This window comes from Martes martes, assembly GCF_963455335.1.
Source record: "Martes martes genome assembly, chromosome: 16".
Lineage (NCBI taxonomy): Eukaryota > Metazoa > Chordata > Mammalia > Carnivora > Mustelidae > Martes > Martes martes.
In genome coordinates this window covers 59,039,158-59,050,357 of record NC_137904.1, presented here as the reverse complement: position 1 = coordinate 59,050,357, position 11,200 = coordinate 59,039,158, and the positions used below count along the sequence as shown (strand labels likewise).

At 60.7% G+C, this 11,200-nt stretch overlaps 1 protein-coding gene across 3 annotated transcripts; it reads left to right on the top strand.

Moving 5' to 3' along the window:
• Positions 1 to 549: 549 nt before the first annotated feature.
• FDXR (ferredoxin reductase) lies at positions 550 to 10,682 on the top strand. 3 transcript variants are annotated; one of them, XM_080827122.1, is made up of 12 exons: positions 550 to 730; positions 1,444 to 1,541; positions 6,175 to 6,270; positions 6,477 to 6,599; positions 6,748 to 6,861; positions 7,204 to 7,305; positions 8,269 to 8,376; positions 8,628 to 8,712; positions 8,849 to 9,048; positions 9,130 to 9,301; positions 9,933 to 10,103; positions 10,239 to 10,682. In XM_080827122.1, the coding sequence occupies exons 1-12, from the start codon at positions 652 to 654 to the stop codon at positions 10,367 to 10,369; spliced, it is 1,479 nt and encodes a 492-aa protein (XP_080683248.1). In that variant the 5' UTR covers positions 550 to 651; the 3' UTR covers positions 10,370 to 10,682. The 3 variants fall into 3 exon arrangements, with proteins under 3 accessions (XP_080683248.1, XP_080683249.1, XP_080683247.1); XM_080827121.1 differs by having other exon boundaries at positions 680 to 942; XM_080827123.1 differs by lacking the exon at positions 9,130 to 9,301 and having other exon boundaries at positions 8,849 to 8,985; positions 10,016 to 10,103; positions 10,239 to 10,680.
• The last annotated feature ends 518 nt before the right edge of the window (positions 10,683 to 11,200 follow it).

Below are 11,200 nucleotides of genomic sequence, written 5' to 3'. Positions count from 1 at the left end.
AAAAAAAAAAAAGCTACCTGGCCCGAACTGGACAGCATGTGGCCGGGGTCACACCTGCACTCGCGGCTCGTGCTGCCAAGGCCCCAAAGGACCCCTTTTTTCCCCGACTTCCGGGCTCTGTGGTTTTTCACGCTAAGGGCAGGGAGGCGCCTTTGGAACTCGACTCGTGATTGGCTGGGAAGAAACCAGGCCCAGGCGGGATGGCTACGCTATCAAAAGAGACCGGGCTTGCGTCATCAGAGAGCGACGAGCGCCTCCAAGGGGTAGAGGCTAAGTAAAGTAAGCTCCTTCTTTATTGGCTCTCTCCATCAGGCGGGATTGAAACAGCGATGGAGATTCGCTCTCGTTCAACGCTAGCCTCCAGATGATTGGATTGGGGAGAAATTTAAGTCCCTAAGCCTTGGACGTCCTGGGGGCGGGCCCTAAGCGATAGTGGGTGGATCCGCGGGCGGGCTTTTCCTTTGGGGGCGGGATTCTTTCAGGGATGTGGGCGTGGCCTCCACGCTGTGCGCTCCCAGAGCGTGGGAGGGCGGGCTTAGGGGCGGAGGCAGGTCGGGGGCGGGGCCGGAGGCGCGCGGGGCACGGATGCCCCAGCACTGAGCACGGGGCGTCTCCGGGATCCTGTCCTCTGGCTGGTTGCTCTTCCCAGCCATGGCTCCGCGTTGCTGGCGCTGGTGGCACTGGTCGGCGTGGCGTCGGACCCGGCCGCCTCCCGCCGGGAGCACTCCGAGTAGGAGCAGGGCACCTACCTGTAGGGCTAAATGGCAGCGCAGGGAGGCCGGCGAGCGTCAAGTGTGGGGGTCGGAGCGGAGCTGGGGCAGGGTTGGAGAAGGGCAAGAGGGGGCCAGGGACGGAACCGGAGGGGCCCACTCCTACGGACGAGATTGGCGTGGTGTACGGGGGCTGGGGGGCCTGTGCGGTCAGATGTGTGTCAACAAAAAGGTAAGAAGGAGAGACCGTGAGGTGCACAGGTGTGAGACCGGGTGAATGGGGGTTATATGGAGGTCTGGGAGCCGAGAGCGAAGTCCGAGGTAGAACAGGGGTCTACAGGAAAGACAGGGGTCTATGTGGGCAATGCAGGCAGCATTCTGTGGGGAGAGAGAGTGGGTAGAAGAGGTACAATCGGGCATCGTGGGAGATCCACAATTGGGATGGTTTAGAGGCTGTTGGAAGGACGGGGTATTCTAGCTGGGTGGGAACCCTGGAAGAAAAATGAAGTACTGTGCAGGGCAGCTTGAGGGGTGATGGGGGTTGTTGAGCGGGCATAGGAAATTCATGGGTGAAATCCTGGGCTCTGGATGAAGACACAGTCTTAAGCTTTGGGGAAAAGGAGGAGGAGGGCGCAAATGGGGGTGAAGCTTGGGAAGCTCCGGCTTCTGCCTGAGGCTGATGTTGGTTTGGGAAGGGCTGATCTCGCCGCCATCCCTTCCCTCTCCCCACCAGGCTTCCCGCGGCAGTTCTCTACACAGGAGCAGGCGCCCCAGATCTGTGTGGTGGGCAGCGGCCCAGCTGGCTTCTATACCACCCAACACCTGTTGAAGGTAAGCCACATTTTCCTGGTTCCCTCTCCCATGATTCACCTGCTGCTCCAATCCTGAGGGCAAGCCCCACCCCCTTCGAGTTTTAAAAGGCCTCCTGGATCCCTGATGGGAAAGGGGCTCCCAGCACATCTAGACTGGACACTCCCTATATGCTTCGTCACCTGCATCTGGGGCTCCCCACTCTGGGTCCTCAGCTATGGAACAAGTGGTCAGTGGGAGATGGCCTGCTCTGCCACCTTGGCCAAGCCCTTCACGGAGTTTATGCAGACCTGCAGATGACTTTGTCCTGCTCCTCATCTTCCCTTCTTCTCTCTTTCTCCTCTGTCCTCAACATCCTGCGTCTTGAGGCTGTCCCCTCTTCTCAGGGTTTCCTGTCCCTGTAGCCACCTTGTCGTGCTGTAGCCCTCCCCACGCTATGTCGTTCTTTTAACCTGCTCTCCACCCGCCATTCCTCCCACCCCAAGGCCGGAGCCTCAAGGCCTACAGTGTTGGCCTTGCTGGGCAGGGCCCCAAGGCTGCCGGTTACCCTTGAGACTTGGGCAGATCTGGGTGGGAGGGAGGGGGAACCATGGGTGGGTGGGAGGGGAAGAGGGAGACCTAGGCTGACTAAGGCATGACACAGTGCCCTTGCTTTGGGGGGGACTTGGAGTGTCTGTGGAGAGACAGGAGGAAGAATGAATATATTAACTGTACACACGTATATGCAGAAACTGAAAAGGTGGGGTAACCAATCGTCCTGATTTTCCTAGGACACGGAGCCAGTGTTAAAGCTGGGAGGGTCTCGGGGAGCCCAGCATGAGTTGGACACCCTGCTGAAAAGTGACCTAAACACGGCTTCCCAGCAACACAGGTGATAGAGCTCATTCCTGAGATGTGACCAGCATGGGCTGGGTTAGGCACAGTGGGTCAAGAAAGGGTTTCCTGGAGCAGGTGCATTCGAGCTTCACTGAAGGAGGCCGTGGACTCTGGAGAGGGCTTGCCACATGTAGGAGGTCATGCGTGGACAAAAAAACTTGTGGTAGAACAGCCCTGGGCCCTGGGAGGGCGACCAGGGATCCCACAGGGTCTGGGGAGATCCTGGAGGGCTTTGTATAAGGTACACTTGCTAGCTGAGCCTGAAATTAGGGGAGTGGGGAGAGTGGGCCTCCCACACAGGCTTCTCAGTGCCCCCAGTGAGATCCATGGCCCTGGCCTGCACTCGCTGGCACACACTTGCACACACTTTCCTTGCACACGCTGGGGGATGGATACAGCAGCCCGTCACAATCCTGTCCTTTCCCACTGGGAATTCCAAGCTACTGGCTGTGCTCCCGAGATATAAATGTGCACAACACACATGGGACAGTGGCACTTAGCTGAGCTGGGTGTTGTATGGCATCTTATCTCCCCATGCCAACCTTTGAAGCAGGTGTCATGACTCTGACTTTGCAGGTAAGGACACTGAGGCTGAGCGACATTGCCCAGGGTCCCCACCTGGACAGGGAAGACGCTAAGATCTGAGTGCAGGCAGTTTGATGGCAGAGCTGCTCTTTCTTTCTTTCTTTTTTAAATTAAAAAATTTTATTTTGGGGCACCTGGCTGGCTCAGAAGACCGTGCGACTCTTGATCTTGGGGTCATGAGGTCAAGCCCCACATTGGGTATAGAGAGACTTAAGTAAGTCATACCTTAAAAATGTATTTTCATTGAACTATGGTTGATACACAATGTTACATCAGTTTCAGGTGTTCAACGTAGTGATTCTCCAGCATTCTGTTGTGAGGACCTTAGGCTCCCCACTAGTGTGGCCCCCGTCTGGCACCATGCACCACTTTTACTGCACCATCAACTATGTTCCCTATACTGTGCCTTTCATCCCCGTGACTTACAGTAGTTCCATAACTGGAAGCCTGGACCTCCCCCTTCCCCTCCCCCATTTTGCCCAACCCCTCATCCCCTCCTCGCTGGCACCCACCACTCTGTTCTCTGTATTTATGGGTCAGAGCTGCTCTTGAGTACCAGGCAAGGCTCTCCAGCTATTGGACACTGACATGTTCCAGGCATAGGCTCAACCCTAGGAACGTGGGTACGAGCAGGACAGACATAGCCCCTGTGCCCGAGGACATACATGACAGCCTCATGGGGGGTGGGCTTGTGGTGTGGAGGGGAAGAGGGTTTATCCAGGTCCTGAGGCTCTGATAGTGCAAGGTGTAGGGAGTGGTGTACAGGGAGTACAGGTGTACAGGGAGCTGAGCCCAGCTCAGCCTGGAGGAAGAGATGTCCACATTGCTTTCCGAAGGACAGAAGCTGCCATGTGGACGAGGGGTGGGTGACAGGCAAGAGAGTCCCAGACACAGAGAGCTGCATGGACAAAGGCCCAGAGGGAGGAGATGGCTCCTTTCGGGACACGTGAGGTGGGGAAGAAAGGCTTGTGGGTAAGGGCGGAGGGCTGATGGGGGAGGCAGGTGGGCCCAGATCCAGGGTCCCTTGGAAGTCACTAACCAGGCTTAGAGGCAGGCAGCGTCTCGTGGTGCTGTCCACTTCCCTCCCTCCAGCAGAGTCCTTTCGGGAGAGTTACCAGCCTGCTCAGACCTAATCAAACTGTTAAGTCCGAGGCTGAACCTGGGAATCAACAGTTTTAAATGAACACTCAGGGGGTCCCGAAGCCTGCTGCTCTGGGTATAGTTGGCTTCACTGAAAGGTTTTAGGCAAGCACCCCATTTTAGACACGGAGCTCTCTCTGCTTATAGGGCAGACGGTGGGGTGGGGAGGCAGGGCCGGTGGCTAGGAGAGCAACGGAGAGCTGCTGAGGGGGTGATGGGGAGGGGAAGATAGGGGACTGACAGGGCAGGGTTGAGGGGAGTCAGGGACGAACCCCAGGTTCTGGCTCCGGCCCCGGGTGGATGGGTTGGGAAGGGAACCCAGGAGCAGAAGGAAAGAGTTTTGGGGCAGGGGGAGTTGACTTGTGTCTGGGTGGGTTTGAGCAGTCTGCAGTGTCGTCCAGGGCTGACAGGTTTGGAGGGGGCAGCCGGGCAGGGGAGAGAATGAAACAGCGGCATGTCCGCAGGCATCCGAGGTCGTAGGAAGGAGTAGACGGAGCTTCCCCAGGGAATGTGTGTCTGGGGGTGGGAGGGGTCCCACACGGAAAGAACCTCAGAGAATGTTTTCGTTAGAAGGGGACGGAAGAAAAGAAGCCTGAGAGGGAGGGAGCTGAGTTAGGGAAGAACGGGTTCCCTGAAGACAAGGTCAGCGGGGAGAGAGGTCCAGTAAACACGCCAGCAGGCCTAGCATTGCGGAGGTGGCCTTGGACAGGGCAGCGTGACCCGGAGCCAGAGCAGGAAATGAGGGACGATCAAGGCGAAAAGCCGGGCCGCGAGGCAGGGGCTGCCAGGCCGAGCGGCTTGAACTTTCTCCCTTGGCGGGGAACGTCCGCGGGCAAGGCGGTGACGTCCAGCAGGAGTAGGAAAGGGCGGCTTTCGGACTGAGCACCCACAGTGGGTCGGGTGCTGGGCTAAGTGCTTCAGGCCTTGCTCTTTGATGACAAGTTAAGAAACATTCCCTGGGCTGGTCGCTGCCGTGTGGGGGCAGCGTCAGTGGCTGTGAAGGAGGGGTTCGTGCGCTAGCTGGGGCTGGCAGGGGTGGGGAGGAGAGGAGGCCCGGAAGGGCAGACGGGTGGGGGCAGGCCTGGACTTAGGTGCAGGCAGCGGAGTGGAGCACAAGAGGGGATTTAAACAAAGGTGAGTGCGAGCCTTTGTAGGGGTGACAGTAGGGGCGACTGGGGGGCTGGAGCGCGTTTGGCCTGAGTCCCACAGAGCTGGGGGATCACCGCAAGAGCCCAGGATGGGGCTGAAGGCAGGGCAGTGTCCTATCCATAGAAACCCCAAATCTTGACTCCAGATCTGCATCTCTCACTGTCCTGGCTTTCTGGGTGCTTCCCAGCGACCCGGAGCAGGGGCTCTTATCTGTGCCAGTGTGCAGAGCGAGAGTCTGAGACCCAGGCAGGTCTTGGGACAGGCCAGGGCCATGTGGCTGGTTGGTGACAGGGGCAGACCCGACCTCTCTGCCCAACCTCAACCCCTTGCCTCCCCCATGACCCCTCTAGGTGCTCCAGAGGGTGGGCGAGGTGGGACCACTGTGTAAGTGAGCCACTTCCATACCCCTCGGACCCCCAGGAGCCCTGGCTGTGCGCCCCACCCGACGTCCTGGTGGTCCCTTTCCCAACAGGAAACAGTCTGGAGACTAGAGCGAGGGGCAGTATGCATTTCAAAGGCAGTTGTCCGCTCGTCAGACTGGCTGGGCATTTCTAGAACTATCAGAGGGTTCTAGGGCAGGGCTGTGTGTCAGGCCTGACCCAAGCAGATGAAGAAGTTCCCCACAAACGACTCCAGGGGCGGGCGAGCTGCCTCCTCCTCAGTGGGCCAGAGTCCTTGCCGTCTCGATGGGCCGGCGGTCCCAAGGTCGGGCCTCAGCTACCCAGGCTTCTCTGCCGCCCCACTCCTCAGACGGGCTCTCCAGGTGGATGGGGAGTCGGGGGCCTCTCTTTCTCCTTGTGTCCTCAGTGTACCAAGCCAGGCTCTCCTGCCCTGTCGGGGAAGGGGGGGACCCGTAGGGCCCCCGCCTCTCCCTCAGCCCCACCAGCTGCCGCCCTCTCCCCAGCACCACCCCCGGGCTCACGTGGACATCTACGAGAAGCAGCTGGTGCCCTTCGGTCTGGTGCGCTTTGGCGTGGCGCCCGACCACCCCGAGGTGAAGGTGGGTCTCTCTGGGCCAGAGGAGGGGTTTGGAAACTTCGGTCAAGGTAAGGAGGGAAGGGAGCCTCCTGGCTGCATGGAGTGACCGCAGGCCCTCTGTGCGGATGCCGTGTGGGTTCCCTTCCTGGGGACTCTGGGAGATGGGGGTGGCCCAGGCGAGCTCCCGGAGTGCCCCACCCCTAACCCCTTCCCTTCGGGGCCTGGCAGAATGTCATCAACACCTTCACCCAGACGGCTCGCTCGGACCGCTGTGCCTTCCGTGGCAATGTGGTGGTCGGCAGGGACGTGGCCGTGTCGGAGCTGCAGGCGGCCTACCATGCTGTGGTGCTGGTGAGTGCCAACCGGGGGTGGAGGGTGGTTGGGGACAGGCCCAAACCATGGCTGCGGCCCGGGGTGGCAGCTTGGGAGAGCTGGAAGGGGGCCTGCCGGGGTCTGCCAGGCCCTTAGCTGGTGCCAAGCCCTTGGGGTCTTTTTTCAGAGCTATGGGGCAGAGGACCATCAGGCCCTGGAAATTCCCGGGGAGGAGCTGCCTGGAGTATTCTCGGCCCGGGCCTTTGTGGGCTGGTACAACGGGCTTCCTGAGAACCGGGAGGTGAGTTCCAGGAGCACTCCCGCTCCTTCCCCCTCCCCACTCCTCAGCCAGGGCCAGGGGCAGCTCTTGAGTGCCACAGCTGGGGGACGAGGGAGCCACTGTCCCACACTGGGAAGCTCCTAAGGAGATGAGATGTGAGACACCCAGCGGCCTGAGGGGAGGATCCACCATGGAAGGCTTCTGGGCTGGGTAGGACAGCAGGGGCATCCGTTGAGGCTCAGATGGGGTGGGCTTTCTGGGTGTGGGGAAGCCTGGGGGCTCAGCTGGTGACTGGGCAGGAGCCGAGATCAGCCTGACTGGGGCCAAGGCTAGGGGAGCCCTACCCAGCCGTCTCCCTACCAGCTGGTGCCAGACCTGAGCTGTGACACAGTCGTGATCCTGGGGCAAGGGAACGTGGCTCTGGATGTGGCACGGATCCTGCTGACTCCCCCTGGGCACCTGGAGGTGAGTGGGCGGGTCAGGGGCTGGAGGGGTGGAGCTGGGGTCACAGTGGGAAGAGGGCGCCGCCGCCTGCAGGGTTCACGCCTCACCCTCCAAGCTGAGCTCAGTGCCTCTGTTTCCCTCTGGCGCCAGGCAGAGGCCTCCTGAAGGGCTGCCCTCGAGCTTGCTTCATACCGTTTCTGCTTTGCTTTCTGCGCTCCAGCTACATGGATGGGCCTTTAAAAACAGCAACAATTCGGGGCGCCTGGGTGGCTCAGTGGGTTAAAGCCTCTGCCTTCGGCTCAGGTCATGGTCCCAGGGTCCTGGGATTGAGCCCCGCATTGGGCTCTCTGCTCAGTAGGGAGCCTGCTTCCCCCTCTCTCTCCCTCTGCCTGCCTCTCTGCCTGCTTGTGATCTCTGTCAAAAAACAACAACAGCAATTCAGTGTGTACACATCACTCCTTCCTCCTCTTAACCTGTGTTCATCTTTCAGTTCTTGGCTCAGTTGTTGCTTCCTCCAGGAAGCCCTCCAGTACCACCTGAAGAGGTCCATTTCCCTGTAATACCTTCTTCTCATAGACTTGTTTACTTCTCTTCCAAAGTGTGGTGTCACCACTACACTTTTATACTTGTTAATGAATGTTTGACAAGTATCACCGTCTCCACCAGATCAGAAGCTCTGTGAGGGCGGCACCGTGTCTCTTCCGCTTACCGTTGACACCCCACCCCACCCCCACGCCCCTTGCCTAGGGCCTGGCTCTTGCTAAGCACTGAAGAAACACCTGTTGAATGAGGGCCACGAGCCTGGTTTGCTCCTAGCTGGAGCCCTTTGCAGAACTGGAGGCAGTGCTCCATCTGGCCGCCAGGAGGCGCCGTTGTGCCGTTCCAGGCCGCAGACCTCCCCGCTGAGGGTAGGAACACTGCAGAATGCAAAGGCCCCTTGCCTTGTCAGCGTCTGATGACTTCACGGCCTCCTTTTGTTGCCAGAAAACGGACATCACAGAGGCTGCCCTGGGGGTACTGAGGCAGAGTCAGGTGAAGACGGTGTGGATAGTGGGCCGCCGTGGACCCCTGCAAGTGGCCTTCACCATTAAGGTGCTGGGGCCAGAGGGGGGTCCGGGTCCCAAATAGATGGTTTGCCCTGGGGAGGTGTGGCAGGACCGAGCCCCCGGGAATGGCTGCTGCCTGGGGCGGAAGAGGGGGGAGCCAGGCAGGGCCCCGGGGCCTGGTGCCTTCTGTGGTAAGTGGTGGTGGTGTCTCCCATCCGGGCTGGACTCTGGCTGGGGTGGGCTCCGGAGGGGACTGTGCTCTGGCCCTGAACTCCTCCCCTACCTCCCACCCCCAAGGAGCTTCGGGAGATGATTCAGTTACCGGGAACCCGGCCCATGTTGGATCCTGCGGATTTCTTGGGCCTTCAGGACAGAATCAAGGGTGAGGGGCCCTGACCTGGCCCCCTAGGTCACTGGGGAGGGGATGGTCTAGGTCAGAGAGGGCGTGGGGAAGCGCTTTGGGGGAGAGGGCTGTAATCCGGGGACAGGCCTGCCTGAGCCGTTCTCACTGCTGACAGAGCTCCCCCGCCAGAGGAAGCGGCTGACGGAACTTCTGCTTCGAACAGCCACGGAGAAGCCAGGGGCGGAGGAGGCTGCCCGCCAGGCATCGGCCGCCCGCACCTGGGGCCTCCGCTTCTTCCGAAGCCCCCAGCAGGTGCTGCCCTCAGCAGACGGGCGACGGGTAGCTGGCATCCGCCTGGCGGTCACCAGCCTGGAGGTGAGTCTCGCATTACCCAGAGACACCCCTTTCTCGAGTCTCCCCACCCCAGCCTGGTGTGGCCTACACTCTCCTCAACAGGGTGTTGGTGAGGCTGCCCGCCCAGTGCCCACGGGAGACACGGAGGACCTCCCTTGTGGGCTGGTACTGAGCAGTGTGGGGTACAAGAGCCGTCCCATCGACCCCAGCGTGCCCTTTGACCCCAAACTTGGGGTCATCCCCAATATGGAAGGCCGGGTTCTAGGTGTGCCAGGTGAGAAGGTGCCGGGAGGCTGGGCAGCAAACTGTCGTGGGGGGTGGAGGGGCTGGCGTCTGCCGTTTGTTCATTCGGCCAGTGACACACACTAAGAAACTGCTTGGAGCCAGTCCCTGTGCCTGGACCCGGTCCTGGGGCCCAGCCACCCTCCCCGTGGCCGGAAGTGGGAGGGACGGTCCCAGGCTGACGCACAGGCCCGCGTGTGCCGGCTCGCCTCGTGGTGCAGTTGACGGGCCTGCTCTGAGTTCGGGGGCTGGGGTTAGAAATCCCATGGCAGCCCCTGTCCTCAGGGACGCTCCAGTCTGATTAGATACCCACATGCCTGCCTACTCGTTCATCCTGTTCGAGGTTAGAAGGGCCTGCTGAGACTGCAGGCGGGGCAGGACCCATGTCCCCGCCTCGGGGAGCCCCTAGGCGACAGCAAGACTGAGGGGGAAGGGGTGTTGCGATAGAAACAGGTATAGAGGAGTCTGGGATGCTGGGCCGGGAGCCACAGTGGGCCCAGGTGACTCAGGGCTGCTGGGAGGACTTGGGTTGTGCGGATGTGTGTGCATGTGTGCATATGCACGTGTGTGTAAACTGGGGGACTTGGGCTTCTCTTTCCTGACCCTGCGCTGTCCCTTGCCAGGCCTCTACTGCAGCGGCTGGGTGAAGCGGGGGCCCACGGGGGTCATTGCCACTACCATGACTGACAGCTTCCTCACCGGCCAGATGCTGCTGCAAGACCTGAAGGCGGGGCTGCTGCCATCTGGTCCCCGGCCTGGCTACTCGGCCATCAAGGCCCTGCTCAGCGGCCGAGGTCGGGGCCCTGTGTGAGCTCTTGGGAGGCGTGGTGGGCAGACCTAGGCTTTTGCACGGTTTGGGAGGGGGTGCTCTGGGCTGGGGGTGGAAGAGGAGGAGGGGGAGGCAGTGACTCATCTTTCCTGTGCCACAGGGGTCCAGCCTGTCTCTTTCTCGGACTGGGAGAAGTTGGATGCCGAGGAGGTGTCCCGGGGCAAGGGTGCTGGGAAGCCCAGGGAGAAGCTGCTGGATCCTCGGGAGATGCTGCGGCTGCTGGGGCGCTGAGCCTAGATCCCAGCCTGGCTGGCAGGGAGAGAAGGCACGCTGTGCCCGGGCGAGGGCCTGGGTCAGTCAGCGGGACTCTGCGCCATGGCTGGGTTGCCTGCCCGCCCTGGCACCTGGTCTTGGCTGCCTCTTTTCCAGGGGCCTCTGAGCACTTGCTCCCGGCGGAAGGTTGCCCTTGGCAGAGATAACCTTAGTTAGGGATGGGTGGAGGTGCGGGCTGACTCTCCTCCCTCCCACCTCTCTCGTCTCAGACTGCAGAGGGTCTCCAGGTCAGGAACAGGCTGGAAATAAAACAGCTATAATGGAAGGCCAGTGGTTGATGTGCGGCTTCTTTTGGGGCTCGGGGTCACCTTCCAGCCACAGCTCCCCTCCTGTCACCAGGTGGCGCTGCAGAGCCAGCTCCCTGCTCGGGGGCCTCTTGGGGGCTTGAGGGGGGTTGGCAGCCGGGCCTGGAACCCACTGTCCCTCTCTGGGCTTGGCTCTGCTGCTGCGGCCTGCCTGCCTGCCTTCTGTCCCCACGGCAGGCATCCTGGGACCCCTGCCCGCCTGCTCTGCTGGCTTTTCGGCCCAGTTCCCTTTCTGGTTAGCCCTCAGCAGAAGCAAAACAAGAAGAGAAAAGCAGGAGTGAGGAGTCGGGGCAGCAGCTTGCCCTGGACTCCGGGCCTCTGGTATGGGTCCTCCCTACCTCTGTCCACTCCCAGGGCCTTCCCACCTCTTGGTTTCCAGCCACATGGAGAAGCCTTTAAAAAAATAGTACCTCGGTCTCTAGTGCTTTGCAGTTTACAAGGCGAGTTCACGGTCTTTTAGGCCAGTCCCAAGAGGCTGGTGTCA

Excerpts from the sequence above, each read along its gene's own strand:
- FDXR (XM_080827121.1), top strand. The coding sequence starts at position 762 with ATGGCAGCGCAGGGAGGCCGGCGAGCGTCAAGTGTGGGGGTCGGAGCG. Across the intron at positions 943-1,443 it reads AGATGTGTGTCAACAAAAAG|GCTTCCCGCGGCAGTTCTCT; the intron begins GTAAGAAGGAGA and ends TCTCCCCACCAG. Across the intron at positions 8,377-8,627 it reads AAGTGGCCTTCACCATTAAG|GAGCTTCGGGAGATGATTCA; the intron begins GTGCTGGGGCCA and ends CCCACCCCCAAG.